This window comes from Trypanosoma rangeli, assembly GCF_003719475.1.
Source record: "Trypanosoma rangeli strain AM80 chromosome Unknown Tra_15.4_contig_00082, whole genome shotgun sequence".
NCBI lineage: Eukaryota > Euglenozoa > Kinetoplastea > Trypanosomatida > Trypanosomatidae > Trypanosoma > Trypanosoma rangeli.
In genome coordinates this window covers 31,356-58,404 of record NW_021705826.1, presented here as the reverse complement: position 1 = coordinate 58,404, position 27,049 = coordinate 31,356, and the positions used below count along the sequence as shown (strand labels likewise).

Below are 27,049 nucleotides of genomic sequence, written 5' to 3'. Positions count from 1 at the left end.
GAAAAACAATTTAGAAAAGGTCAACAAACTGTTAATGAAGTGCAAGAAACGCATACAAGTTTTTTACACAAGGATAGATAATGATGATTGTGGCGGTAATAATGGCGATAATAAATAAATAAATAAATAATAACAATAATAATAATAGTTTTGATTGAATACCGCGATTCAAATGTAATTAGGAGACATATAATAGTTTTATTTTTTTTGCTCATGGTTGAGGGGTTTTTTTTTCGATTTGAAAATGTCCCGCGAAGGGCTTTTAAAATTTCTCTTACTAATTACATATTGAATTCATATTTGCTTCTGTCTTTATTATCTTGTTTTACCTTTTTTTTGGATAAAAATACTGTGTCTTTTATACCTTCTATTTTGCAGTTGTATCTTTTGTTTTTGTAGGATAAGGAAAGAATGAAATTATGTGTTGGGGTTGTGTTTGTTTTTGTATTGCTTGCGCCAATGGAGCTTGTATTTTTAGGGATTGATGGTCTAGAATTTGGAGTGGTCCCATTTCCTGAAAGAGACCGTTTCACTATGATGTCGGGCATTACGGAGGAATTGTGTTTGCGTGGCCATAAGGTGTCTGTTTATGTCCCTGAGTCTTTTATGAAGGAATGTCTCAGAATTATGGGAGTTGAGTGTGTTTCGATTGGTGAATACAATCAATCTTACACAAAGGAAAAGTATGGAGCAGGAATGCTTTCGGATTTACGCATTTTTGTTTCAAATGAGCACACGAGAAGGAACTTCAACATTTTTTTTGCTTTAGGCCTAAAAACGGCTCTAAAAAAGGCGCATTCACTGCCTGATGGTCTTATAGTGGACATTGAAACATGGGGCGTGGATACTCTTGCTAGGAGTTTGCACATCCCCAGCATTTTTCTTTGGTCATCACCGCAGTGGCCAGTTCAGATGAACCCGTCATTTCCTTCACCTGGAAGTGGACTGAGTGTCCGCATGAGTGGAATGCAGAGACTAAAAAATTACTTTGTTCAGCGATTAAACTACTGGATTGCAAAGATGCAAAATACAAAAATGGACGGTTCTTATGAGTCCTTTGAGACTCTCTTGTATAGACGGCATATCATTGCACCTTTTGTTTTTGGCTTGGATGTCGCCCAACCATTTTGTCCCAATGTTCACTCAGTTGGTTTCCTGAGTCCACGTAGTAGAGAGACGGAATCTATTAATAGCATTTGGATGGCGTGGATGAACGGATGTACAGATGGTATTCTTTATATAAGCTTGGGATACATTTCGCGTTTTCCCAGTGAATGGACAAGGGCTTTATATGAATCTGTCGAGATATTTACCAAGAATACGTTAATGTGTGTTTTGTGGGAACTTCCTGATGATATGCATGCATCATTGAGGGACAAAAATAATGAGACACGTTTTAGAATATTTTCGTCATATTTAGTTTCACAACGCTCTATTTTGAAACATAAAAACACAAAGGCATTTTTAACGCATTGTGGAGGTACTTCTGTTTATGAGGCCGTAAAGAGTGGTGTTCCAATATTGGGATTGGGATTTTCCCCCGATCGAATGGACATTTGTGTGAGGGCAAGAAATGCTGGGCTAGGGGTGGTATTAGATAAAGGTGCTTTACATCCCGCTTATTTTATCAATGAGGTTATGCAAATTAAAGACAACCTGGATATATTTAGCAACCTCACGAAAATTAGGCGAATGGGATATGTAATGGGAGGATCTAGAAGGGCGGCTGACGTGGTTGAATTAGTGGTTTCTCTGGGTATTGATAATGAGGATTTTTTCTGCCGGTTCACACAGCTACCTTTTATTGAGCAACACGATTTGGACGTTTTGTTTGCCATTAGTGGAGTGGTTGCTATGGTTATTTTTGCCATTGTAAAGGTGATTTGTCGTGGGAAATTGGCAAAGGAGACTCACAGAAAACAGGACTGAATATGTATTTGTTTCTTTGAACTTATTTGATAAGAATGGTGATGAGTGATGATGTATTCCCTTTAATGAGAAGGGCAGAATAAATATATTTTTTCCCTTTTTTTCTTTTTTTTATGGCAAAAAAAAGTGTGGTTGTTGTATATCTGCACGTGTGGCTTTATCATTCTTGTGAGTCTTCGTACGGCTGAGGAAAAAAAAACCTTGATGGGGCAAAACCTTATGTTAAAATAAACTTACCTGCTCCTATTTATTTATTATTTCCGGAAGACGAGACAGGGGCCTTTAAAACGTTTCGGATTGCAAGTGAACATCCGTGGGGGTTACGGTTTTTTTTTTTGTTACAATGGCGACGGTTTATGTGAACATGGTCGGGAGTATTTTAGATTCATTCTTTTATTATTATTTTGTATTTTGTTTTCGAGCGGAACCCATCCGATGATTGTCACATTTATTATAGTTATTTTGACGTGGAAGAGTTACTTTGGATCTTCAATATATATATATATATATACATATATATAGTTCTGCTTTCGACACTTCTCCCGTGTGGTATGTAACGTCCTTTCAAAAGTATTTTTACACTTTCCCTAGGTGAACTGCACAAAAAAAAAACGCAATCAACAACAATAACAAAGTTTCAGGTTGGTACGGATGTCCGAGATCGAGGAAACCTTTCAGCGTATTAGCCAGCGACCGAATGTGACTGGTATAATTGTGGTGAGTAATGAGGGTGTTCCCATCAGAAGCACAATTGAAGATACTGTAACTCAGAACAAGTATGCACATCTGATCACGGCATTAGCTGCAAAAGCTCGCCATTGCGTGAGAGACTTGGACCCGACGAACGATCTTTCCTTCCTACGTATAAGGAGCAAAAAAAATGAAATTATGGTGGCCCCAGACAAGGATTTTACGCTTATTGTCATTCAGAAATTCTCGGATATGTAATGTTTGTGCTAGAGTTCCACTTTCAAAAACATTTTTCGTTGCCCTTGTCTGTGCACTTTGAGAAGTGATGTACATATTATATATGTTTTATTAAACTCTTTTAAAATGATTTTTGTAGTTTCAAATTGACCATAATAATAATAAGAGTGTATATATATATATGCTTTTTTATGCCCCTTTTTTTAATGCTTTTTTTTGTACAGTAAAAATGCTGAATGTGCTTGGCATTGTTCGACACGTTTTTTGGAGTGACCACTTATTTGATCGGGATTTATTGCCCCCCGACGCTGATTTGGAGAAATGCCAAACTTCATTGGCCGATTTGGCAACAATGACAGGTAAAGAGCGTATTGCCATATTTGAGGAATGCGGCATCCACAGTTCCCTTTATCCGGCGTTTCTTCGAGCGTTGCAAAGCTTGACGGCAATTCATGGATCCGGGTCAATCGTCGACAAGTACATGCTCCATCATCATTTGAGTGCACATCATTGGAGTCCTTCTTTGTATAATGCACACCTTCTTGGTTATTCTTTTGTCAACAGTGAAGCGTTTACGACAGAGAAATCTGATGGATTTATTCCCGTCCCTAAACGAAAGATGTTTTTAAATAGTGGGGGTGGTAAGTCAAGGACCAAGTACAATGGGCTCTTAAACCAGGGAGCGACATGTTATTTGAATTCTCTTTTGCAAGCATTATTTCATATCTCGGAGTTTCGATGGACTATTTATCAAATGCCAACTGGCGAGGAAGGAGAAGGAAAAAATGATATGAGTATCAAACGGAAAAAATCTATTCCATATGCCCTTCAGAGATTATTTTGTCTTCTTCAAAGAGGAAATGAAGCAGTTGACACCACAGAACTGACTGAATCTTTTGGATGGAGTTCTACCGATGGCTTTATTCAACACGATGTTCACGAGATGACGTACAAGCTATTAGATAACTTGGAAGGCAAATTGAATCAGGTTCAACAACCTCACGAGGGGGATTCGTCATCTACTACAAAGAAGAATGCCATTAGTCGATTATTTGTTGGAGTTATGGAGAACTTTGTCTGCGTCGATGAGGTGGGTTATCATGGATTGAGGGAGGAATTATTTTACGATATTCCGCTAGTCGTCAAAGACACAACTGATATCTACACAAGCTTTGAGAGATTGTTTCAGGTTGAGGTACTGGATGGGAAAAACAAATATTGCTTGGAAAATAATGGGACAAAGTCTTACCATCGAGCAGAAAAAGGGGTGCGTTTAAAGCGTACCCCACCTATTTTGCTTCTGCATTTGGCAAGATTTGATTACGATGTAGAAAGAGGAGAAACCAAAGTCTTGAGTCGTTGGGATTACTATAACAACTTGGATTTATCGAGATATATGCCCCATGCATCAGCGGAGGATACAAATTATACACTTTGCAGCGTTTTAGTTCACTCTGGATCGGACGCCGGATTTGGTCATTATTTCTGTTTCTTAAGGTGTTTAGACGCATGGTATAGATTTAATGATGAAGAGGTTTCACTAGCTTCTCTTCGAGAAGTTTTTGGGGCAAATTTTGGTGGATTTAAACTCAATTATTGGGGTTCCGAAGTTCCAAATACAACCAACGCCTATATGTTGATTTACATACGAACCTCTGAAATGAGACATTTGTTACGACCTATTGCAGCAGAAGATGTTCCGTGGCATGTGGTGCGACAATTGGAATGGGAGCAAAGCGAATATGAACGACTTTTGAAGGAGCAGGCTGAAGATCACCTTTACGGAAGGATTTATTTTATACAACCACATGATATTGAGGAGGAGCATGGGTTTCTATGGTGTCGTCGACCGCAAGGTAAAGAGTTTCCATCAAGTATTACGTTTAGGGTTTTATTAAGTACTGAGGCTCTACCTGTGTTCCAATCGTTCGTTGAAAAACATCTGGACATTCCTAGTTCTGAACAATTACTGTGGTATTCTTCAGCGCGAGAGGAAAATGGTTGTGTTCGTTTACATAAGCAAGTTATTCAAGGTTTGACGGTAGCAGATGTTTTGTGTGGTGGAAAGGAAAGCTGCGTTTTTGTTGTAACCCCCTCCAATGCCAATTATGTTATGGTTGACGAGGATGAGAGGGATGACACGGTGAAGTACGAGCTGTTTCATCATAAACTGTACATTCCCCTGCAATTGAAGGTTGTCTTCTTGGGAAGTACAGTTCTGGCACACAAGAGACCAGTGACCTCAGAGGAGGCTATTCAGCTCATGGAACCATTTATTCGGAAACGTATAGCAAACATCCCCCCTGATAAAAATATAAAACCCAATCATCATTTGAGTGAAGGAGGCCGAAGATGTGTAGATGACGCCGAGGCATTGGTTGTGCCTTTGCTTGAGACACCGTTAGGTGCATTCACACTCAATTCTGGGAACGTTGCTGAGAAGGAAAAAGAGGGATTATCTGTCTTGTGCAAGTACGACTCCAACACCTATTCTAAATGCTCAAAGGTTTTGATCTCTGGAGACATTTTGGTGTGGCAAGAACCAATTGCTGTAGAGGACAAAAAAGATATTTTTTATCCTGACATTGTGAGTTTTCAGCAGTTTCTTCTACGTAGAGTTCCTGTGGAGATTAAGTTGAATCTCCCGCCGTCGTATCCGACACTGATTGACACCCAGCTAGCAGAAAGCATGACATATGAACAACTTCAGCGATATGTAGCGCATCTTATTTGTGATCCACGCAATTATGATCGTATTCGTTTTACAATGCACAACCCTACGACGATGCTGCCTTATTTTATGAAGGGTAGAAGAACGGAACGTCCAACCCTTGCAAAGTTGCTATCACCTCCGGTTGCACGACAAAACGGGTTTACGCGATACCTTTATTATGAGTACTGCAAGTTTACAGTGACGGAGATAGAGGCAGCACATTCGCTTCAATTCAAGTTGTTTAATGAGCGCGTGAAGCCCATTAGTCAGCACTGGGTGTTACTTCCACTGGGAATTTCTATCACACCGAAAGAACTTTTCACTACGTGTGTTAAGGAGATTCAGGCAGCGAACTCTAGTTTTATTGCTTCGTTTCAAACAAATCCAATTTTGACGAAAAAGGAGAGGGAAAAAGAAGGGCAACTGAAAGATGGGCTTGACGCCGATATACAGTTTTACAGGAATCTGGACCCTCATGACGCGTGGCAAGAGCTCCGGCTCGTAGATGTTTGGCAGGGAAGAATCTTCAATTTATTTGACAAGCATCATCCATATACATTTGAGCGTTCAACCTTTGAAGAGAGCGCGGAGTATCGTATTGAGCAAATACCGAGGCTGATCGAGGGTATTCCCCCACAAAATCAATCGCTCATTCATGTACACCATTTTACCATGGATCGCCAGCGTTCAACTTCTGTTCAAACTCACGGAGATCCGTTTAGCATTTACATTGACCATGCAGAATTAGCTCCTGATCTTTTGCGACGTATTGCGTATAAACTAGGGCTTTCTGAAGCAGCCGTGATGGATTGGAAAATGGCGTTAGTACGGGAGAATTACGTTGTGGAAGTCCAACCTAATTGCCCATTAGGAAAGCAGTTATTTGCATTTTGCCTTGAGTCGTACTACCAGCCCAACCAGAAGTATCCGCTCAAGATGGCATTCTTGGGCCTTGAACACGCTCCCTTGCTGAAGCGTTCCGCAAATAAGGAGGGCAAGGTTGTCATACTTAATTAACGGTATAACTAGCATTCTTTTCTTTCTTTTGTTCCTTCCCACGGAATATAAAAGAGGACTACGAATGCATATGCATCATACAATATATATAATGTGGGATCCGTTTTCTTTGTTTTCTTGCAGACAAGTTTGTGGTTTCGTATACAAATTACTGTTGAATTTACTTTGCACGTTGTTGTTGTTGTTTGCTCCTTTTGCCTTTGTGCCACACGCAAATGCGTCGGATGGAGTGATTCCTTACGACCCCACCGCTTGTTATTATTATTACTATTTTTGTTACACTTCTCATGTAATGCTGTATCTCCTCCTTTTTCTTTTCCTTAAAAAAAAACAAAAACAAAAAAAACGGAAAAACAACGTCATGTTCCTCTTCAAAACGACTAAAAAAAAGTGATAATTGCCGATGATGTCTGCACCATCAGAGGCCAATCCAGAAGGTATGCACCGGTACGCGCGTGTGAATGTAGATAAGCCGCGAGACTACTGGGATTACGAGTCTGCGCGAATTCAATGGAGTTCGCCCGAGCGCTATGAGATAGTTGAAAAGATTGGCAGAGGGAAGTACAGCGATGTCTTTCTAGGGTGGGACACCAAATTCCATCGGCAGGTGGTTATAAAAGTGCTCAAGCCTGTGAAGAAGAAGAAGATACTGCGGGAGCTTAAGATTCTTCAAAATCTTCAGGGTGGATCCAACATTGTGGAGTTGTTTGACGTGGTACGCGATCCATGCAGTAAGACACCCTCGTTTATCTTTGAGTACGTTCCATCCTCTGACTTCCGAACCATTTTTCCCATCTTGACGGACCAAGACGTCCGTTACTATGTTTTTGAGCTTCTCAAGGCCTTGGAATATGCACATTCCATGGGTATCATGCATCGCGACGTCAAACCAAACAACATCACGATCGACCATATCCGACGTAGACTTGTTCTCATTGACTGGGGTCTGGCCGAGTTTTACCATCCCGCCACGACGTACAACGCCCGTGTAGCTTCTCGCTATTTCAAAGGTCCAGAGCTCTTAGTTGAGCTTCCAATGTACGATTACAGGCTTGACATGTGGTCGCTTGGGTGTATGTTCGCGGGCATGATCTTTATGAAGGAACCGTTTTTCCATGGAAAGGACAACAACGATCAGCTGGTTCGCATTGCTAAAGTTCTAGGCACCGATGAGTTATTCGCGTATTTGCAAAAGTACAACTTGAAGCTTTCGCCTCTTTTGGAGGCGGCAGTGGGTCGTCATAGCAAAAAGCCCTGGAGTACATTTATAACCCGAGAGAATCAACATTTGTGTTCATCAGAGGCCCTCGACTTCCTAGATCACCTGCTCCAGTACGATCACGTGAAGCGTTTGCAGGCGTTAGAGGCCATGCAGCACCCTTACTTTGATTCTGTGCGGGCTGAACACACGGTGAAGGCGGCGGAGAATAAGGCCGGGACGTAGCCAGCACCAAAAAAAGAACCAGGCAACAAGGAGGGTGGGGTGGGTGGGTGGGAGCAACCGGAAGGAAATTATACATGCATAAATATATATATATATCTTTATTATTAAGAAGGGCAAAAAAGAAGTCGAGACAATGAAAGAGATAGGGGGAAAAAGAAAGGCTGAAAGAGAAAAAAAGAATAGAGAATTTAAAAAAAAAAGCAAAAACAAAAAAAAAGAAGGGGAAAAGAACGTAGCTACGTGCCTGACGCATTTTCTTCTTACTTTCATCTTTCTTTTCTGATTGGAAGAAGAAACTCGGCTCAGATGTGTACTATACACTTTTTCCGCGAAGCTGGGCGGTGTGTCTGTGGGTGGGTGGGGGCGGTAACGGGCCCGGCGAACCAGCACACTTTATTCTTTTTTTGTCTCTCGTTGGACTGTCAGTGGTTTACGGCACTCCCTCTCTTTCCCCCCTCAGCAGCAGAGCCTCATTTTTTGGAAGTAAAAATGTAGTGCGCAAATTTTTTTTTTTTACTTCGTTAAAACAAAAGAAAAACACACGCACTCAAAAGAGGTAACCGCTTTCGTGTGCGCCCCATCTGAGGAGAAAAGAAGGAAACACACAAAAAAAAACAGGCAAATAAAAAACTAAACATCAAAATTATCATGTCATAGTCAAGTACAAAAAACGTGGAATTTGCCTTGATTTCACACCTTTTTTTGCTACTTTTCTCCTTATTTGTATTTTTTTCTTTGTTTTCATAAGGTTGTGTGGGGAATGTATGACCAAGTGTGGATAAACAGATGAGTGAGAGGGTCTTGTTGTATTCCTCTTGTTTTTTTTTTTTTTTTTTTGAGTGCTTGATGGTTCCAAGGATGCCGCGGTGGAAGGTGGTGACTGCAGTTTCTTTGTTACGTTTGTTATTTATTTGAGGATGACCACTGTTTCCTAGATTGCTCAGGCATGGACGGGGGCTGGAGCATCTTTTGCACTGGCACGCCTGCCAATGGTGCGACCTAACGCGAGGCCACGGCTTCAATGGCTGACACTAGGCTGAGCTTAACTGACGCTGTGACCCAATTCTTTGGTTTGCAGGAAGGCAGCTGTGTTTACGGGCCCTGTACTGACCGCAGTTTGAGGCGCCTTATCTTGCTCCTTTTATTTGTGTGTATGGACGCCTGGACTCACACCATGTGCGTGTCACAGGCACCCGACGAGTTGCCTCGTCACGGGCGTGTGGATTTGCACGGTTGGGAAATGCTTTGCTTATTTCAGCTGTGGAGGGCGTCGAGGTGGCAGGGGGGCATCGCTGCGGAGCTCCCGCAACTCTCTTCTCATGCAGGTGGAAGCACGGACGGCTCCTCCTGCTTTGTCGACGTGCGCCGAGTGTTTGGCTCAACGCATTGGCGTCTGTACGGGCAATGCCGCGTTGCAGGGTGACTCCACTAAAGGAGGGGCGGCGCGTCTTGACGCGGCAATTGGACGTGGTATTGCACCCTCTTGACGCCCACGGCGTGGATGCACCTTTTTTACCTGCGTGCGATCGTAGAGCAACCCAGCGGATGGCGCATCGTGTGGTCGTGACTTCAATTCTGGTGGCGTGGTGGAAGCGGCTCGTCATGCGAGGGGGAGGGGCGGTTGCGGGGCCTTTAACGGCTGCCACGTTGTGGGTTCACGGCGAGGCCTCAGTTTTTGTAGATTGCTTTGTGCACCAATTGGTTTATTAGTGTGTGTATGTGTGTGTGGGTGTGGGTCTTCTTCGAGGTGAAAGGATGTGTAGACTGAAACAAACTACGATCTTCTTGTTCTTTTATTCTACAGGAAAAAGTGAGAAGGCCCCCTCACCAGGCGCGTCTTCTGTGCACATAAAGGCGGAGACAGTCGCATTTACGTCTGTTCTCCTGTGGACACAGTAGTATCGTAGCTAGACAAGGTTGGAAGGAGAGTGTCTCTGTCTCTCTCTCTCCATTTTATTTTTTCAAAAAATATTATTTTATCTGAGTGGTGTGCTTAGTATCTATTCACCCAGCCTGGACGGCGCGTTGACAGCTGGGCTTTAAGAGGCTTAGGCAGCATATTTATTTATTTATTTATTTATTTATCCGTGGATACGTACGCAGACATCAGACATATTTATTAGGGGAAATGCTTGCTCTTGGGAGGAGGTGCGCAGGTGTGCGTCCCGTTAGAGTTGCTTGCATTACTGAAGTTGCGAGGGTGCGTATGGGGGTTGGTCCTTTCCACCACCAACGATTACTGTTTTGCAGCTCTTCGGTATTGTTTTGTGTCGGGTATGGTGGCGGAAGCAGCAGCAACCCCGCAGGTGACGCAATGACCACCCGAGATGAGAAGGGGAATGCGCTAATACGGGTGAAGCGACTCCCGCTTACGTTAATAGAAGAAGTTCCTCCTCCTGAGCGTGTCTTGACGGATTTGGAACTAGTAATGATGGCGTGGTGCGAGGAACATGCGCGGCAGTACGCCATCGTCATGATGGCCATTAGGGTGGGAATTTTTGTATTGTTGCTCATTATCCTTTACGTATTTTACCGAACGCAGCTTTCCAGCGAACGCATGATACGCGGGGTGGCCCACATGCCGGCGGATCTTCGTATTGGCAGTGTGGTTTACTTTGACGTTGCAGAGAACGGCGCAGACATTGGTCGTGTTGTCATTGGGCTTCTCAACGAGAACTGTCCTCTTTACTGTGAGTACTTCCACAGGCGGTGTACAGGGAGCGGTGAAACAGGTGACTCCTTTCGAGGTATGCAGTTGGCTGCCATTGTTCCACGGCATTGTTTGATATTTGGGGACGGGCGGGAAATGACGCACGACGTCACCGGATTTAATCCACATTACTTGCCAACCGAGCACCTTGGCACCGGTTCATGGCGAGGGGCCTTGTCGTCCATTGCGTACGGTGTCAACAAGGAAAGCCCAAATTTTGCCATTCATGTCTCTGCAGGCGACTACGCCCCGCAAATCTTTGCCTTAGTTATTGGGGGATTTGATGTGATTGAGCGAATTAATGCTGCGGGCTCAAAGCATGGCAACGCCCCAAAGAAGGAATTTACGATAGTAGAATGTGGTGAGTTGTGCACGCTTGCCAAATCGCACATTCTTCCCATGCCGTGGAAGCTTTACGAGGGCATTTCTAGGGGGTACGATGAAGAAAAATTCGGTGAGCGGCTTCCTCGCGAATTCCTTGAAAGGTCCGACGGGCGCTCTGCTGCCAGGGCGTTGGACAGCGCAGCTGGTGAGGAGGTAGTAGGAAAGACAGCGGCCTGGTGGAGATTTTTGTGGTGAGTCCTTTTTTCTTCCCCTGTTGTGTTTCCCTCTTCGTCCTCTGGCGCTTACGATGATGAGGGGCGACCGGAATGTTTGCCCGGGGGAGACAAAGTGACGATGCGCGACGAAAGCAGCGGCAAAAAAAAAATGAAAGACAACGAACGAGGGCGTGCGCTCCTGGCATCTGGGCGTTTGAATGGACAACAGACACATCTCCCCTCTTTTTTTTTTTTCAATCTTTGTGGGGTTGCATCGTTTTCCTTTTTGTATATTTATTTTTCCTCTCGGGTTGAGTGCCGAAATCCTTTTCTTTTCTCTTGGCAGCTGCAAGCGAAGTGGGTGCGACAATGCTCGAGTTTGAAGGCAGCAGTCTCTTCCGGCACCATATTGTGTGCAGTTTGCTCACCAACAAGCCGGTCCGCATCTTGGGCATTCACGACGATGCGGAGCCGGAGGGGATTCAGGTATGCGAGGCCAACTTCCTCAAGTTCATCGATCGCGTAACGACAGGTTCTAAGTTCGAGTGCACAGAAAACAACACCACCCTGACGTTTTACCCGGGCATGATCCTTGGCGGGACGTTTTCGCATGAGGTTCCTACCAGCCGCTGCGTGAGCTACATCGCCGAGGTTGCCGTCCTCCTCCTTCCCTTCGCGAAGCTGGACACACGGCTGACGCTGGTTGGTTCGACGCAGGGTGAGTTGGACCTCTCCGTTGACACACTCCGAACGGTGACGACGCGCTGGTTGCAGCTTTTTGGTGTAGAGTGCAGTGTGCGAATCATTCGTCGCGGAGCACACCCAGGCGGGGGCGGGGCCATTGACCTGCAGTGCAAGGCGGTGCGGAAGTTAAACTCCATTGATGCCACAACACGAGGTCGGGTTCGCCGCATTCGAGGGATCTCGTTTGGATCTCGTGTCGCGGCGGATCTCGCCCAACGTGCGGCCACTGCCGCGAAGGGCGTGCTTCTAAATCTTCTTCCTGACGTCTACGTGGTGACGGATTTAGACAACTCCAAGCAACACCATGGGGAGCCATCGAGTGGTTACGGGGTCGTTTTGGTGGCCGAGACGACCAGCAAGCATTGCGTGATATCACAGGAGGCAACCGCCGCACCACAGGAACCTCCGGAGACTGTTGGGAAACGCACCGCTGAACTTCTTCTTGACCAAGTGTTTGGAGGTGGCTGCGTGGATGCGCATCACCAGATGCTTGTGCTGCTTCTTATGGCACTCAGCCCAGACGAAGTGTCAACGGTGCGGCTTGGCCAGTTGACAGGGAGCATTGTCTCCGCCGTGATGTTACTGGAGGCCTACTTCGGGGTGTCGTGCGCAACGAAGGAAGAGCCATCGCCGATGGGAGATAATCTGCCTCCCAGCACCCTCATTACCTGCGTTGGTAGTAACACCGTTAACGTGTGGAAGAAAAGTGGGTAGCTGTGTGCGTGTGTTTCTGTGTGTTATGCGGTGTTTTTCCCTCAATGGGAGTACCAACTACGCCACGTACACGCTGTAATCAGCGGTTAAAAGTGAAACGGCAAAAACAACAACAAAAAACATGGATGCGTTTTTGCCTGTCATCTTCATTGGAGCGACATAGCGAGGAAGGAAAGGTAGGTGTCATTTTTTTTTTTTCTTGTTGTTGGTTACTTCCTTTTTTTTTTGCGGGCTTCTTTGCTAGGGATTTCATAGATAGGGCGGAGGACGGTAAGAGCCAGCAATGGATCTGTGTCTGTCCCACAAGGGTCTTCAGAGTTTCGATGCCTCGACGCTGTTGCTTGATGCCACTGATGGGCTCCGCCAAGAGGAGAAGAAGGCGCCGTCACGGGGCCGCTACATTGCCGTCCGCGCACTGGATCTGTCACATAATAGCATTGCCCGCTTTGCAGGGGGTCAGGCGCTTTTCGCGCTGGCGGTGTTGGATCTCTCCCACAACTCCCTTGCGACGCTTGAGGCCTCGAGCCTTCCTGGGGGACTCGTACGACTGAATGTGGCGCACAACGCTTTGCAGGAGTTACAAGGGTTATCAAGCTTTACGCCGAGGATGCAGGAGTTGAACGTGGGCTTCAACCGTATTACTAGCCAGCATGTGAACGGCCTCCCAAAAGGGTTGACGACGTTGCTCTGCCAGAGCAACCTGCTAGACTCTGTGCGACCGTTTGTCCTTCTTTTGCACCTCTCCAGCCTTGATCTGAGCTCTAATCAAATCGCCGAGGTGGAGGAGCTTTACAGGTTGCGGGAGTTGCGCGCACTCCGTTACCTTGAGCTGCGGGGAAATCCCGTGATGAGCGCTCCGGAGGCGGTTCCATCGCTCCTTGACGCCGTGCCAAAACTCATTTCACTTGACCGCACACCGCTCTCGCAGGCGGGGGAGAATCGGATGTTCAAATTTCACCGTTCTAGAAGTTCTAAACAAAACCAAGGTGAATCTCAGCTGCGGACGCGGAGCAGGTCGCTTTCCCATAGATCGAGCATGAGACGGCAGGACGGCAAGAGTGAGGCGGAGATGGAGGTACGCCTCTTGGAGACCCGCGTAAGAGAGCTTGCACGGCTTTTGAACGATGCCGAGAAGCGGGAGCGGCAGTTGCGGTATCAAAAGAAAGTTTTGCATGAACAAGTATCGGCGTGCGCCGGGGTCATAGATTCCCAGGCCATGCAGTTGGAACGACTGGGGAAGCGGATAGGTGAGTTGAAGGATGAAGAAGCATCTCTGAGGGAGCCAGTCGCGGAGTTGGAGCAAACCTTTGAGCAAACCCATGCATCCCTGGTTGCGCACAGGCTGAATCAGTCCTCTGGGCGTGTCTGAGAGAAAGAAAAAAACATAACTTCAATGAAGAAAGCAAACGGCAAGAGAGAGAAAACAGAAAACACATCTCGTAAACCACTTTCTTTCTTTGTATGTGTGTGTGTGGGGAGGGGGGGGGAAGTAAGGACTTTTGTGCGTGACAAATAATGACTTCCTTTTTTTTTTTTTGGGATCCGTTTTAATTTTGATTCTTCCTGTTGCTTTGTCTCTTTTTTTTTTTGGTTCTCTTCTCCCGGTAGCCTTTCTACTCTGTTTTTGGTGGGTGCGAAAACAAATTCTGGCTTGTAGAAGGGGCCGTGGTGTGTCCTGATTGACCGTTGAAGCCAAAATCGGCACACGCATAAAAACAACAAGAAAAGAGAGAGAAGAACAGAAGGAAGGTGAATAAAAGGGAATTAATACCAAAACAGAAATGGGCAGCGGGAACATCATAGATTGTATGGGTGGCACAAGCCGCTTCATCACGTGTTTAACTTTCTTTATTCACTTTATTCACCCGTTATTTTGCATCACCAACTACTGTGCCTGGGTGATGTATCAGGTGCCCGTGTTAGGGGCGTCAATTGTGCAAGCATATCTTGTCATGAGCATTGTGGCCGCTGTCTTCTACCTTCTCGTAGCTTCTGTCTTCTACATGTGGGCATGGCGCTTTCCTGAGCCGGAGGAGGTGTCAAAACGGCGCCGGATCTACGGCATTGTGGTGAATCTGCTCTTTTCCGACATTCCTTTGTTTGTGATTGAGGTGAAAATATGTTGGAAGGTGAAGTTTGCCTCCGGCATACAAGGAACGTCATTTGTGATTACATGCATCTCGTTTTTTTACTCCGCCGTTCGGGTGTGGACGTTTTTTATGATTAAACTTATCAAGATGCGTGCACCCGTGGCGGGCGCCCAACCACAGTTTGCAGGGTCCGCCATATACGCCGCTGAAAGCCAAGGTGCGGGGCCTCCGAATTATTCGTACAGTGGCAACTTTGTACCACGTGATTGGGGGGCGTATGCGAACATTGGCAGAGAGGTCTACCGAAACAATGTTGGCGGTTTCCCCCAGGAGCGCCGCACGCCTAGTGACGCCTACCGACGAGGTGATCGCTACGCCAGTGACCGCTATGGTGGGGATCAATTCAGCACGCCAGGGGGTCGTTCCCCACCTCATATTTAGCAATATTGTGGTATCATTAGAGGCTGCCTAGGCGGCGCCGGAAGCTTTACAGTCAATTGTATTTATTTGCTTGTATCTTTTCCTTTATTTTCTATCGCTTCTGCATTTTTTTAAATAAGTTTTTTTTTTTTTTTGTGTTTGTACATAATTTTGGTGCCTGCATTTCTTGCAACCAATGTGTGTGCATGCGAGTTGGTGGGGGGAGTAGGGGAGGTCTCTTTCTCTCTCTCTCTCTCCTCGCTCTGTATTTCCTTCCTTTTCTGTGCATGCGGGCCCAATGTGTGTGTATGTATCGCTGCTGCACTCATTCAGTCTGGGGCCTTCTGTGCAACAATCTGTTCTTCTTTGCTCTGTCACGTATTTCCATCGCCCCACGGAGCAGTGCTTCTAGGTTGATAATGGCCAGCATCAAGTGTGGAAGCCGTCGCAAGGCCCGCCGCGCTCACTTTCAGGCGCCGAGCCATGTGCGCCGCATCCTCATGAGCGCCCCGCTGTCGAAGGAGCTTCGCGCCAAGTACAACGTGCGTGCCATGCCTGTCCACAAGGACGACGAGGTGCGTGTGAAGCGTGGCGCGTACAAGGGACGCGAGGGGAAGATCACGGCGTGCTACCGCCTCCGTTGGGTGATTCACATCGACAAGGTCAACCGGGAGAAGGCGAATGGGACCACCGTTCCGGTCGGCGTGCATCCCTCCAACGTGGAGGTCACGAAGCTGAAGCTCAACCACAACCGCAAGGCCATCCTTGAGCGCAAGGATCGCAGCACCAAGAGCGACAAGGGCAAGGGCAAGGTGACCGCCGCCGAGAAGGCCATGCAGCAGATGGACTAGCGAGGGGCAAGGGATAAGGGAGTTTCTTAGCCCCCAAAGGGTTGTCTCGCCAAGAAACACTGCTTTAACTACTTTGTTTTCTCTACTTTTTTTTTACTTTATACCTTGCCATGATTGCTCCTGGGGCTTCCCTCAGTGCCTCCTCCTTTACCGTCATTGGGCGGTGCTTCGGAGGGCTGGTGTTGGTTCTCCGCCACCGATTGTGCTACACCCAAGTCATGACTTGTTTTTTTTTTCCTTCCTTTTCCCTCTTTCTCTCTTTGTGGACGTCTTTTTCTTCTGACGTACTGAGGGCGTGCACATGCTTCACTAAACCTCTAGGCAGGAGGGGCGCGGGGGGTGAAGGGTCGTTTTTCATAGACGCATTTTTTTTTTTGTTGTGAAGGCACACGGGCGTGGCAGAGGAGTAGCGCACCGACATAGAGAACGGAAACAGTGGTGTTGTCGAGGGGATGATACAACGTTTGGATGCGGCGAGCGCACGAAGGTTGAGTGCGGGGCAGGTCATTACAGGTCTCCCTAGCGTCCTGAAGGAGTTGGTGGAAAACAGCCTGGACGCCGGGGCTCACACCGTCACTGTGCGCCTTGAGGACTACGGCCTGGAAAGGATTGTAGTGGATGACGACGGCAGTGGTATGGCGCTGAGCGATTTGTTAACCAGCGAGGGGAATGTAAAAGAAGATGTTTGTTTGCCCCTTCTCGCGTGTAGGGCCACGACGAAGCATCAGCAGGGGGATGACGATGCGTCGGCGGCGCAGGTGCGGGACTTGCTGGGGTTTCGAGGGGAAGCGCTGCACTGCCTCGCCAACCTGAGCGAGGTGACAATTCAGACCATGACGGCGGCGAGCCAGCCCGTCACTCTCTGCATTACATATGACATCAAGGCGCACCGCACCAGTGTGAGGGCGTCACGGGAGCGCAACGATCCGGGTACCACCGTCGTCGTGGAGAAGCTCTTCCGAGCCCTTCCTGTGCGTCATAGAGAATTTAACAAGAACAAAAAAAAACAACTGCTTGCCGCCACGTTGCTCATGAAGCAGTACGCACTTTCGACATCCCCACGTACGACTGCTAGTGACGCATTGCTTAGGCCCGCGGAGTGCGCCGACGACTCTGGTGTCGTTGACGGGGACAAACGACATCCAGCGTGCATTGGCAGAAGCCTACGGTGGCCGCTACCTCGCCAACATGAGCCGCGTGGAGTGGGAGATGTCATTTGGCACCCTCACCGGTTTTGTCTCAAAGATTGACGCTGGGTGCCTCTCACCTGACATGCAGGTTCTGGCACTGGACGGCAGGCTTGTGGATCTGCCGATGATATCGCGTGGCATCAATGACGCATATGCCGAATGCCAGCCCAGTGCGTCTCAGCGTGTGCACCCAGTTTTTTTTGTCCACCTCGCATGCGACAGGAGTGTTCCCTATGACGTGAATTTGGCGCCCAATAAGCGCAAGGTGCTCTTTATGGAAGAAAGCAAACATATGGAGGAGGTCCATGCGCGGGCCCTCGCGGCATTTCAGGCATCAACTGATGGCATTAGAGTGGACCGGCACATTCGTATTGAACAGACACGACGGGCGGACTGGAAGGCTACACAGGATTCAAAACTTACGCGAACCCCAGTTTCTGCCGCCTCCCTCACGCAGTTCACGTATCGGCGAGCGGACCCGCCGTTGACGCCTCCGTCTGCTGAAAAACTGTCGGCTTCTGAGTCGGTCGAGATCTCGAAAATGCGTTCCTCTCTCTACTACACCCAAACGGAGGCGGCGAGTGGTTCGTCTGCGGGAACAGACACCAATAATACTGAGGGTGACGATATTTTAAGTGGCAGCGGCTCCTCCTCTTCCCCCTGCTCGCCGGCGGCAAGAGGCTCAGGCAGTGAGGATGCCTCTTTGTCGCGGACCTGCAAGCGTGAGCGTCCAGTGGACTCGTCAGATGACGTGACTCAGATGGAGGTGGAGGACGGCAGCACGTCGCCTGTGTTCTTAACGGATGAGGCAAACCAGCCTCGACCAGCAGGCCCACGGACAAGCATGCGCTTTCCCTCACTCAAGGACATGTCGATGCAGGCCTTGCTGCCTTCCTCCAGTAAAGTGGCGTCGACACCCCCTCGAGCTACGGGAAATGAGCGACAAAAATTTGGCTCCCTCACGGAGCAGACGGAGAATCAACTTGCAATGCGTCTGGACAAGAGTTCCTTCAAGGAGATGATTATACACGGACAGTTCAACCATGGATTTATTCTGGCGTCGCTTGGAGATGACGTATTCGTGATTGATCAGCATGCCGCGGATGAGAAGTTTAACTACGAGTGCTTGATGAGTCAGTACACGGCCCGACCTCAACCGCTCTTGACGGCTGTTCCAGTGCCAATGAATCCACATGATGTAGATCTGGCGTTGCTGCACAGTGATGAGCTCCGACAGCATGGCTTTATTGTGAGGCGTGGCGAGGATGTCAGCAAGCTGCTTGTATCGTCGGTGCCCATGCTCCAGTACGAGGTGGTGGGACCCCACGACATCATTGAATTAGTGCAGCAGCTTGTCCTTTATGGTACCATCACCAAGCCGCTGCGCAGCGTGTGGCACTCCATGGCAACAAAAGCATGCCGTTCCAGCATCATGATAGGCACGGCTCTTTCTGAGAAGACCATGAGCTCCGTTGTGAGTCGACTGGGCAATCTGGAGCAGCCGTGGAATTGCCCTCATGGACGACCGACATTGCGACATGTCGCTTGTGTTTCCTCCCTCATGGCTGCACTGAAGTGAACATCTGCAGATTATATATATATATGAATGATCTGGACATGACACATGAAACTAGAATAATTTACATGCCGAAGGCTCCATTGCGAAGCGGATCAAATTATTGATTTTTTTTTTTCTCTTTTTCTGTTCCTTTGCTCTGTGTGCGTATGCGTGCTCCTTTTGTGGTGACCCTCTTTTTTAATGCGAGCAACTGTTTATGTGCACATATTGATATATGTATCCATGACTGCATGCATTTTGATAAAGTGCTTGCCTGCATGTTGTGAGTTATGCTTTCACTTTTGTTTTTGTTGTTTTGTTCTAGTTGGCGTTGCCTTGTGCTGAACAGGGGGGATACGGTGTTCATCCCTGAGGAGGCAGAGGAGACGTTGTGCTGCCGTCGTCTTGAGCTCCGTGTGACGATGGATGTGGCCCCACGTGCAAGGGGCGCAGCGGCGAGCAGCAGCGCAGGCTCCGACCTTAGAGAGCTCAACGAGGCGAAGGTGGCGAATATTCTTTCCTATCTGGACGAGGCTGTCGCGACACGGCCGCGCTTGGCCGCGTCCCTCACCCCACATGAGGAGATGCTGCCTGATTCGTATGCTTCCGAGGGCATCTCGCTTGCCCCATCGACATTGCTAAACCAGTTGTCGCACAACAAGCTTACTTCCGCCGCACTGCCACAGAATCCGCCTTCACAGCGGCAGCAACAACAACAACAACAGTTACTATCGAGTGCCTCCGCTTCTTGTCTCACGTCGTATGTGATTGGTGGGTCGCTTGATCCCTACGTTGGCGTTTACCACGGCATCAAAGCCAAAATAGAAGCGTTGCGGTTCAGCAACGATGAGCTTCGGGCGGAGAATGAGGAGCTGAAGGCGCGGCTGGGCGTGGCGCGTCAGCGGGAAGCGGAACATGTGGAGAAGGTGCAGGCTGCCAATCGCACCGAGCTGCAGTCGCTGCGCAACGGGTTGCGCGAGTCGGAGGAGGAGCATCGCCGGGTGATGCAAGGCCTGCAGCGGGAAAAGACACAGCTCACTAAGGCAGTAGAGTCGCTCACAACGCAGCTGAGGCAGGAAATGTTGAGGCGGGAGGAGGAGGTGGCAAGGTTGGAGTCCGCCAACGCGGCTGCCATCGCTCAGCTGAAGACCCGGTGGCAGGCGCAGGAGAAAGCCGCCCGCGAAAAAGTGGCGTATCTCGGAGGCTAAGCGAATCAAGGAGAGTACGCTACAGTCGCTGGAGCCCGACATCGTGCTCTTGCTGAACCGCCATAAGGCTGAGAAGGCGCGGATGCGGGAGGAGTTTGAAAACGAGCTTCGCCAGCGGGACGAGGTCATTGCCTCGAAAGAGGCGACGGTGGAGGAGGTGAAGGCGAAATTGGCGCGCGACGCCAACGCCATGATGACGCGCGAGCAGAACGAGTTCCGTGACCGCCTTAGGGAGGAGGTTGAGCGGGTGAATCGCCAGCTAGAGGAAGAACGCCGTGCGGCCAGGCAGAAAACGGAGGACATGGAAGTCTTCTTTGAGGAGCAGAAGAGTGTCATGCAGCGTGAAATATCGCGACTGCAGAAGGAGCTTTTTGCACTGAAGGAGACCGCCGCAACGGAGAAAGCGACGTTTCACGACGCGGTGGCGAAGGAGGTTACAGAAATCACGACCAACTCCAACAAGATTGTAGGCGAACTGAAGGAGAAGCTTATGTGGGAGTTTAGCTGCAGGGAAAAGGAGACACAGGTGCACAACAAACACTACTTGGCGGTGAAGGAGGAGGAACTGCGTCGCAAGTGTGAGGCGGAGCGAGATGCAGCAGTGGCGGCGGCGACGCAACGACTAGAGCAGACGCATATAAAATACCTTACGGAGTCGCACAACAATGATGACCTGCTACGTGACAGAGTTGCCCAGATAAACCGCGAAAATGAGCGGCTGCGGGTCGAGGCAGAGCTGTTGCAGGAACAGTTGAAGAGTGCGCTTGACGCAATGAATAGAAAAGAGGAGGATATTGTGCGCCTGCGGGAGGCTGCGGAGTTGACTGACCAACGAGTGAAGGCGATTGAGGACAGAATTCGCGGCGAATGCGATACGCGGCTGCATGCACTTGACACGGAGTGGCAGCGAAAACTTCGTCAGTTTGAAATTAAGCACGTGGAGGAGGTGGGTGGCATGCAGCATGAGGTGGAGAAGGTGAACATAGAGTTGGAGGCGGCGAAGAATGCAGCCACCTTAGAGCTGAAGAGCATAGAGCAGAAACACGCTGCGGAGCTTACGAGCATCAACGAGAGAGTTTTGGTGGCCCTTGCCACCAAAGACAACACCCTGAAGGCGCAGACAGAGCAGATAAGTCTCCTACAGGAGGCCCTTCGGTTGCGGGATGAACATATTGCCAGACACAGGGAGTTGCTGTGAGTAGTTTTGCGCCGTAGTGACGTGAATGTCGTTTATATACCTTTTCCACACACACAAAAAAGAAAAAAAAATAGTTGTGAATGACAATCAGTTGAGCGAGTGTGGGACAAGAGATGTCGAGGAGAGGAGGTAGTAACGTCGAGCATTCAAGGTGCCTGCTTCAACTGTCCTTTTTTCTTTTTATGTGGTCACCGCTTTCTCCCCGCCGTTTTTGCAAGATTGCGTTGGGTGCATGCAGCAGTGCAGCAGTGGGGGGCCGGTGCAGTCGCCAAGCTACTCCTCCTTTTACGTGCAGTTGCGCAGGGCGTACGCCCCGGTGGAGTCGCAGCGGCGCCCGGAGGTGGTGAGGGTCCCACCGTCCGCGGAAATGACGATATCGTCGCCCTCATTATGTGCCCCCTCCGCGGAGGGGCGCAACGGCGCGGGTGCAATCGCGGAAATCGAAAGGAAGCTGGCGGCTATCAGGAGGCAAAATGACACACTGCAGTATCGCTACAATGGTGACCAACACGTTGAGGAGCAACGCTGTCGGCAAGGCGGCGGGGGAGGAGAGCCACAACAACAGCAGCAGCAGCGGCAGGGCGCATCTTCTGCCGGTCCTCTAGTACACTCGGGCCAGGGGGATGACCCCGGAAAAAGGTTAGGCGTCACAGTGGAGCGTGAGGACGTGGACTTGGTATCTCCTGTGCTTTCGTCCCCGTCTTCACGCTCCTCAAATGAAAACCTTTTGCCTACAAACCAGCCATCGCTGTCTCTGCCGTCTGCAGTTCCAGAGACGAAGGAGACGGATGACGATGAGAGGTTGACCCCACAGGAGATGGCCTCTCTGCGTGTCATCGAGCTTGCCGTCCCTGCTGCCGTGTATGCGCAGCTGGAACCCGGGGCCAGTCTTGTGGAGGTGTGCGCGCAGGCGACAGTGAAACTGTTTCCCTCCCATTTGGTCCTCCTTCGACCGGATGGTGTCGCAGCTGTTGAGTTGGTTATCGGAGAGCTCTACGAGCTGAACGAGGACGAGAGCGCGTGTGCACTTGACTGCATTGTGCAGGCGAGGGGCACGACGCGTCAGCAACTTATTCGGCTTACTTGTGCAGACGCGATTGCGCGCGGTGCACTTTTCAAACTCTTATGTGCGAGGCGAACTCAGTTGGAGGAGGGCCCTGAGCGGCCGGAGGAGAAAACTTGTGGGACTGTTAGCAGAAGCTGAAGGGAAACGTGCGTTCGAACGAGCATATCGTTGTTTTGTTTTTTGTGTGAGTCTATTTGATGCGCTTTGCTGGGCGCTTCCGCCGCTTGCTGTGTGCGGTTTTTACCATGATGCGCCCAACGTGGCTTAGAGGAGAGAAAAGCAATGAGCAAGGAGGGTAACTGAGCAGGGAAAAGGGGGCACCACCGCTGTTGCTGCTGCTACGTCTATGTTTTTTTGCTGTTTTTTTACGCGCGGGCTGCGTGGGGTGAGGTTGCAACATCGTTGTGTGCGCAAAGGGGTCTTTCTCTTTCTTGTGGTGAAGTCACGCCAATTCGCGGTGACGGGGAGGGCCGAAAGCAACACACCGTCTTAGACAGTGATAAGGACAAGAAAGGAGTCAAACAAAATAACAACGAAAGTTCACATATACACTTTATATATATATTGTATATGTTTTTTTGCCAATACAAAATAAAAAAAGAATAAATCAGAGCGCGACATTTTTCTTGTGTTCAACTCCGTACTTGTGACCATGCATCTTGCCTCCCACAACGTGAAGGAGTTTTGGAACACAGCTTGGGCAACGCAGAAGACGGGGTGGAAGGAGTGGGAACGTCTGGCTTCCTTTACACACGTTTTGAGCGCATTCTTGCGTTGCGCGGGTCTCCTTCCTGCGGAGGAGCAGACCGAGGAGGGGAGTCAAAAGGGGGATTTGCATGAAGCTGTGATCCGTTTTTTGGAGGGGAAAACAGTCTTTGTTCCCCTGTGTGGTGACTCTACGATCCTACCGTACATAGTTAGCTGCCGGGCAAGGCACGTTATTGGTGTGGACTTGAGCGACGAGGCGTTAACACGACAGCGGCAAGTGAACTTTCCAGATTTAATTTTTAAAACGACAAAGTTGGACTCGGCAAAGGGGTCTACAGGAAAGGTGGAGATGCACGAGGTCACCACGGGTGACTGCCGCATCACACTTTTTTATGGAGATCTCATGGAGTTGCCCCTTTTCAAAGAGTACAGCGAAACAGCGGTGGATTTTGTGTTTGACCGCGCTGCTATGATGGCGATCCCGCCCGACCTCCGCAGCGTGTACGTGAAGACGGTGACAAGCGTTCTCCGTCCAAGCGCGGGGGTTGCGTATGAGCGGATGGTGCGTAAAATACCGCAACAGCGCGACTGGGGTCCGCCATTCATGGTGGCCATGGATGAGGTGCTACAAATGTTTCGGCAGTATACAGGGCGGGATTATAAGGCCACGCTAACCATGACGCATGAATTGGAGGACAATTTCCGCTCAGAGTGGTACGCTATTCTGCCTCAGAGGTAGAAGGGCGTCGCATTTTGTCCTCAGCGTCGTGACTGACAAGAGGGGGAGCGCATTTTAGACACAGTAAGGGGGATAGAAAGACGTTTTGTGAGGGGCGGAAGCAGGGTAGAGGGCGGGCGCGCGGGAGTGGGTGTGAGATTGTTACAAACGAGAAATAAAGACAAACGACCATAACATATTATGTATAATATATATAATATAAAGAAAGGAGGATAACGTACTATGCTCTACATGTGAATGCAGTTGTGGCCCTTAAACGTGAGCGTCATTTCGTATGTGCTTTTAATTTTTAAGGGAAAGTGAACAGGCAGGGAGGCCGCGATGGCGCAGCGCGTCACCATCCCTGACGACTGTGTCTACGAGGGATACGGTAGCCTTTACCGCGGGGAGGCGGAGGTGTCACCGCCTTTGCCGACCTTGGAAGAGCACGATGACGGTGGTGTTCTGTACGGCTCTTTCGAGCACGAGGATGCTCTGCGGCAGCTCCGCACTGCGCTCCGCGTCGATGTGCCTCCGCAGCTGAGAGCGCTCACACCAGAAGAGGGGGTTGACAAATTGGTTTCATCGCCAGCAAAACCGTGCCGTTTGGTCTGTCCCCCAGATGCACTGCCGCTGGGCCCGTTGCCTTTTTCCTCCTCATCGGGGACACGGTACGAGATTGATCGAATGAAGTCACAATGCCACTTTTTACGCGACTGGCTGATGTGCCACGAAACCCCTGAGGAACGTGTAGCTGCGAGGGAGTTTGCACGCACGATGCAACGCCTCCTGCAGAAGGAGTGTGTGGAAGAGCTGTTGGGTCGCACCGACAGTCTGCTCCAGCAGTTGGAGGACTGGCCCGGTGTGGTAGACAAGATCTGTTCCCGTGCGGTGGAGTGGGACAAGGACACCTCGTTGAGGGAGTTGCATGACTTTGTCAGGGATCTCTTTGAGACAGATGATATTTGTGCAAGACTGGCGAAGTTGACACGCCGGTTTTCGCTGCTTGCGCCGTTGCTGGAGGAGGCTGCTTTCCGCGCGGCGGCGCTGGAAGAAATTCAGCAGTGGTCATCCGAGAGTACTGTGACCTCTTTACAGACCCTGCGGGCCTCCATTGAGGGCTGGGGGACGAGGGTTGCAGAGGACCAGCAGAGCATGTTGGATAGCTTTCAATCACTGCTGGAGCGCATCCTGGCCGTCAAACATAAAAGAGTGCGAAATGAGTTGACATGAATATATATAATATATATATATATATATATATCCCGTCCTTTTTTTTGTTGTTGTTGCTTGTCCTTCTTGTTTTATTTGTTCCAGCAGCTTTTCAGTGTATTTTGTGTGCTTCCATGCTTCGTTTCTTTTTTCTTTTGCAGATGAGTCTTGTAGCGTCGCTGGATGTGGACGAGGAGCTTGCGGAGGACGTCTTCTTCACTCTCCGCGTGCTTTCCGATGACGGGGAGGCGCACATCCCCTCCTGTTTCATCATGACTGCCGCACGGGAGATGGGGTACTACCCCACCTCGCCCTTTCTGCGCAGCTGCCTGCTAGACGTCGCTGGACGCAGCAAACGCCTGACGCTCCCATTATTTCTACAACTCTGTTCCGCACTCGAGGCGACGCGGGCGCTGAACTCCGAGACCATTGCGCAATGCAAGCACGCCTTTGACGTCCGCGGCTCTGACACCTTGAACCGGGGTGAGTTTCGCACCATCCTGACCTCGTCGGCCGCGACGGACATGACCTCTAGTGAGGTGGAGGCCATCATAGAGTTGCTGGACCCAACCCACACAGACGTCATTCAGCTCTATGCGGTGCAGTTGATTTTGTTGCGCTACCTTTCCAGGGACGCGTTGCCCTGTGATGTGCCCGCCTACACGCCAGGGGGGGACACGCACCGTGGCTCCTCAGCCGGCAGCTGAGGCTGGCGACTCTCACCCGCAACAACTTGCAACGAATTTAAAAGACGGTGACGGGAAGAGTGTTTTACGTGACTCTACAAGCAGTTGCAGAAGGAGCAAGGAGGGATCAAAGTCACAAGGGACCGTGCGAGGCAGTGTTGGGGGCGAAAGCCGCCCTTTGCGTGGGCGTCTGAGTGCGCTGCAAACGAGACGGCAAACATCACCTGCCCCAACGGCGCCGGACGACGCATCGGATGACACCAATAGGGTAGCGCCATCCTTTCCCCCGCCCAAAACGACTGTGCCATCGCCATGCACAAGCGGTCCTGTCACGCGAGCTACGAGCCTGCAGCAATCACAACCACTCTGTGAACAGCGTCCCACACACTTAGACACATCTGTGCTGCGCAGTGAAACCGCAAATGCAGCCTCGTTATACACCGAGGATGTTGAAAAGCCGCTCGAGATGCAAACACTTCCTTCGTTACCGTTCCCTGAAGTTTCACGCACTATGCTGCCGCCAGCCACTAGGGGGGGAACCCTGATGGAGCCACGGGAGGGGAGTGTCCCATCGGTTCTACGTACGAGCCGGTTCCTCGAAAGTAGCGCGATGAGAACCCTACCGGAGCTTCCGCTAGAACAATTGAAGGAAGTTTCTTTGACTGACTCACACGCCTTGGGCAACACGAGTGGTGTTGTGGAAGACGACAGCGCTGCTGCCGTGGAGCGTTCCAGCTTGCTCCAAGCCATGCATGGGTCACGAAGTGCCGCCAATGAAAACGCTCCTGTGACAGGAGCAACGAAGAAGAAGAAGATGTGGTCCCGGAGCTGCTGCATTCAATCCTAGAGAATACGCCTTCCCCTTAATAGAGAACAAAAAGAAAAAAAAAGGGAAAATATAGAATAAAATTTTTTACAAAAAAAGTTTTCCCAATGTGGCCGTAAATATATATTTGAACCTGTTTGATTATAATTTACCTTTGCGCTCATCCCCCCTCTCCTCTTCTCCTCGCGTAGATGCGAAGTGGCCTCCGGAGAGTGGGGAGGCGTGTAGATTGGCCACTGCTATCGACTGTGTTGTGCCGAATACACACACACGCACACACACACACACACACACAGACGCATGTATGTATGTATGCGTCTTTGTTTGTTTTTGTTCTTTCTATTTTTTTTTCTTACTTTTGTTTTTGTGATTCTTGTTGTTTTTCCTGTGTCTTCTTTTGCTGTCTTAGCGGTGGAGCTCTTGCCACACATTGTTTGCACTGCATGTTTACTTCCCCATATCTCTGCCTTTATTGACTCCACGACTTGTTAAGTTGTTTTGATTTTCCGGTCCGTGTAGGATTTGGACCCGGAGAGAGGTAGTAGTATTTACTAGTTTCTGCACCATTTCGAACTTTGTAG

At 49.2% G+C, this 27,049-nt stretch overlaps 18 protein-coding genes across 18 annotated transcripts, besides 18 other annotated features; 17 read left to right on the top strand and 1 right to left on the bottom strand.

Annotated features, from left to right (window-relative positions):
* Nucleotides 1-96: 96 nt before the first annotated feature.
* Nucleotides 97-109: a microsatellite.
* Nucleotides 110-145: a microsatellite.
* A 314-nt stretch (nt 146-459) lies between these two features.
* Nucleotides 460-1,929, top strand: TraAM80_03253 (putative UDP-glucoronosyl and UDP-glucosyl transferase; the record flags this gene model as incomplete). Its single annotated transcript, XM_029380230.1, has 1 exon — nt 460-1,929. The coding sequence occupies one exon, from the start codon at nt 460-462 to the stop codon at nt 1,927-1,929; it is 1,470 nt and encodes a 489-aa protein (XP_029239959.1).
* A 492-nt stretch (nt 1,930-2,421) lies between these two features.
* Nucleotides 2,422-2,450: a microsatellite.
* A 635-nt stretch (nt 2,451-3,085) lies between these two features.
* On the top strand, nt 3,086-6,586 carry TraAM80_03252 (putative cysteine peptidase, Clan CA, family C19; the record flags this gene model as incomplete). The annotated part of the gene is made up of 1 exon (XM_029380229.1): nt 3,086-6,586. The coding sequence occupies one exon, from the start codon at nt 3,086-3,088 to the stop codon at nt 6,584-6,586; it is 3,501 nt and encodes a 1,166-aa protein (XP_029239958.1).
* Nucleotides 6,587-6,838: 252 nt separating this feature from the next.
* Nucleotides 6,839-6,865: a microsatellite.
* A 43-nt stretch (nt 6,866-6,908) lies between these two features.
* Nucleotides 6,909-6,943: a microsatellite.
* Nucleotides 6,944-6,992: 49 nt separating this feature from the next.
* TraAM80_03251 (casein kinase II) lies at nt 6,993-8,030 on the top strand (the record flags this gene model as incomplete). The annotated part of the gene is made up of 1 exon (XM_029380228.1): nt 6,993-8,030. The coding sequence occupies one exon, from the start codon at nt 6,993-6,995 to the stop codon at nt 8,028-8,030; it is 1,038 nt and encodes a 345-aa protein (XP_029239957.1).
* A 29-nt stretch (nt 8,031-8,059) lies between these two features.
* Nucleotides 8,060-8,082: a microsatellite.
* A 17-nt stretch (nt 8,083-8,099) lies between these two features.
* Nucleotides 8,100-8,135: a microsatellite.
* Nucleotides 8,136-8,194: 59 nt separating this feature from the next.
* Nucleotides 8,195-8,250: a microsatellite.
* Nucleotides 8,251-8,845: 595 nt separating this feature from the next.
* Nucleotides 8,846-8,867: a microsatellite.
* A 184-nt stretch (nt 8,868-9,051) lies between these two features.
* On the top strand, nt 9,052-9,453 carry TraAM80_03250 (uncharacterized protein; the record flags this gene model as incomplete). Its single annotated transcript, XM_029380227.1, has 1 exon — nt 9,052-9,453. One exon carries the CDS (start codon nt 9,052-9,054, stop codon nt 9,451-9,453), a length of 402 nt encoding a protein of 133 aa, XP_029239956.1.
* Nucleotides 9,454-9,739: 286 nt separating this feature from the next.
* Nucleotides 9,740-9,767: a microsatellite.
* Nucleotides 9,768-10,088: 321 nt separating this feature from the next.
* Nucleotides 10,089-10,115: a microsatellite.
* Nucleotides 10,116-10,236: 121 nt separating this feature from the next.
* TraAM80_03249 (putative cyclophilin) lies at nt 10,237-11,319 on the top strand (the record flags this gene model as incomplete). The annotated part of the gene is made up of 1 exon (XM_029380226.1): nt 10,237-11,319. One exon carries the CDS (start codon nt 10,237-10,239, stop codon nt 11,317-11,319), a length of 1,083 nt encoding a protein of 360 aa, XP_029239955.1.
* Nucleotides 11,320-11,648: 329 nt separating this feature from the next.
* TraAM80_03248 (RNA 3'-terminal phosphate cyclase-like protein) lies at nt 11,649-12,737 on the top strand (the record flags this gene model as incomplete). Its single annotated transcript, XM_029380225.1, has 1 exon — nt 11,649-12,737. The coding sequence occupies one exon, from the start codon at nt 11,649-11,651 to the stop codon at nt 12,735-12,737; it is 1,089 nt and encodes a 362-aa protein (XP_029239954.1).
* A 186-nt stretch (nt 12,738-12,923) lies between these two features.
* Nucleotides 12,924-12,964: a sequence feature (A-rich).
* Nucleotides 12,965-13,020: 56 nt separating this feature from the next.
* TraAM80_03247 (putative leucine-rich repeat protein (LRRP)) lies at nt 13,021-14,106 on the top strand (the record flags this gene model as incomplete). The annotated part of the gene is made up of 1 exon (XM_029380224.1): nt 13,021-14,106. One exon carries the CDS (start codon nt 13,021-13,023, stop codon nt 14,104-14,106), a length of 1,086 nt encoding a protein of 361 aa, XP_029239953.1.
* Nucleotides 14,107-14,518: 412 nt separating this feature from the next.
* Nucleotides 14,519-15,268, top strand: TraAM80_03246 (uncharacterized protein; the record flags this gene model as incomplete). Its single annotated transcript, XM_029380223.1, has 1 exon — nt 14,519-15,268. The coding sequence occupies one exon, from the start codon at nt 14,519-14,521 to the stop codon at nt 15,266-15,268; it is 750 nt and encodes a 249-aa protein (XP_029239952.1).
* Nucleotides 15,269-15,482: 214 nt separating this feature from the next.
* Nucleotides 15,483-15,512: a microsatellite.
* Nucleotides 15,513-15,666: 154 nt separating this feature from the next.
* On the top strand, nt 15,667-16,098 carry TraAM80_03245 (60S ribosomal protein L26; the record flags this gene model as incomplete). The annotated part of the gene is made up of 1 exon (XM_029380222.1): nt 15,667-16,098. One exon carries the CDS (start codon nt 15,667-15,669, stop codon nt 16,096-16,098), a length of 432 nt encoding a protein of 143 aa, XP_029239951.1.
* Nucleotides 16,099-16,550: 452 nt separating this feature from the next.
* Nucleotides 16,551-17,348, top strand: TraAM80_03244 (mismatch repair protein PMS1; the record flags this gene model as incomplete). The annotated part of the gene is made up of 1 exon (XM_029380221.1): nt 16,551-17,348. One exon carries the CDS (start codon nt 16,551-16,553, stop codon nt 17,346-17,348), a length of 798 nt encoding a protein of 265 aa, XP_029239950.1.
* A 22-nt stretch (nt 17,349-17,370) lies between these two features.
* TraAM80_03243 (putative mismatch repair protein MLH1) lies at nt 17,371-18,867 on the top strand (the record flags this gene model as incomplete). Its single annotated transcript, XM_029380220.1, has 1 exon — nt 17,371-18,867. The coding sequence occupies one exon, from the start codon at nt 17,371-17,373 to the stop codon at nt 18,865-18,867; it is 1,497 nt and encodes a 498-aa protein (XP_029239949.1).
* Nucleotides 18,868-19,136: 269 nt separating this feature from the next.
* TraAM80_03242 (putative kinesin) lies at nt 19,137-20,054 on the top strand (the record flags this gene model as incomplete). The annotated part of the gene is made up of 1 exon (XM_029380219.1): nt 19,137-20,054. The coding sequence occupies one exon, from the start codon at nt 19,137-19,139 to the stop codon at nt 20,052-20,054; it is 918 nt and encodes a 305-aa protein (XP_029239948.1).
* Nucleotides 20,055-20,136: 82 nt separating this feature from the next.
* Nucleotides 20,137-21,252, top strand: TraAM80_03241 (putative kinesin; the record flags this gene model as incomplete). The annotated part of the gene is made up of 1 exon (XM_029380218.1): nt 20,137-21,252. One exon carries the CDS (start codon nt 20,137-20,139, stop codon nt 21,250-21,252), a length of 1,116 nt encoding a protein of 371 aa, XP_029239947.1.
* A 232-nt stretch (nt 21,253-21,484) lies between these two features.
* On the top strand, nt 21,485-22,456 carry TraAM80_03240 (putative antigenic protein; the record flags this gene model as incomplete). Its single annotated transcript, XM_029380217.1, has 1 exon — nt 21,485-22,456. One exon carries the CDS (start codon nt 21,485-21,487, stop codon nt 22,454-22,456), a length of 972 nt encoding a protein of 323 aa, XP_029239946.1.
* Nucleotides 22,457-22,970: 514 nt separating this feature from the next.
* TraAM80_03239 (thiopurine S-methyltransferase) lies at nt 22,971-23,765 on the top strand (the record flags this gene model as incomplete). Its single annotated transcript, XM_029380216.1, has 1 exon — nt 22,971-23,765. One exon carries the CDS (start codon nt 22,971-22,973, stop codon nt 23,763-23,765), a length of 795 nt encoding a protein of 264 aa, XP_029239945.1.
* A 170-nt stretch (nt 23,766-23,935) lies between these two features.
* Nucleotides 23,936-23,967: a microsatellite.
* A 119-nt stretch (nt 23,968-24,086) lies between these two features.
* TraAM80_03238 (RNA helicase) lies at nt 24,087-24,977 on the top strand (the record flags this gene model as incomplete). The annotated part of the gene is made up of 1 exon (XM_029380215.1): nt 24,087-24,977. One exon carries the CDS (start codon nt 24,087-24,089, stop codon nt 24,975-24,977), a length of 891 nt encoding a protein of 296 aa, XP_029239944.1.
* Nucleotides 24,978-25,008: a microsatellite.
* Nucleotides 25,009-25,015: 7 nt separating this feature from the next.
* Nucleotides 25,016-25,057: a microsatellite.
* A 33-nt stretch (nt 25,058-25,090) lies between these two features.
* Nucleotides 25,091-25,663, top strand: TraAM80_03237 (calmodulin; the record flags this gene model as incomplete). The annotated part of the gene is made up of 1 exon (XM_029380214.1): nt 25,091-25,663. The coding sequence occupies one exon, from the start codon at nt 25,091-25,093 to the stop codon at nt 25,661-25,663; it is 573 nt and encodes a 190-aa protein (XP_029239943.1).
* A 12-nt stretch (nt 25,664-25,675) lies between these two features.
* TraAM80_03236 (uncharacterized protein) lies at nt 25,676-26,479 on the bottom strand (the record flags this gene model as incomplete). The annotated part of the gene is made up of 1 exon (XM_029380213.1): nt 25,676-26,479. One exon carries the CDS (start codon nt 26,477-26,479, stop codon nt 25,676-25,678), a length of 804 nt encoding a protein of 267 aa, XP_029239942.1.
* Nucleotides 26,480-26,730: 251 nt separating this feature from the next.
* Nucleotides 26,731-26,763: a microsatellite.
* Nucleotides 26,764-26,785: 22 nt separating this feature from the next.
* Nucleotides 26,786-26,875: a sequence feature (GA-rich).
* Nucleotides 26,876-27,049: the final 174 nt, after the last annotated feature.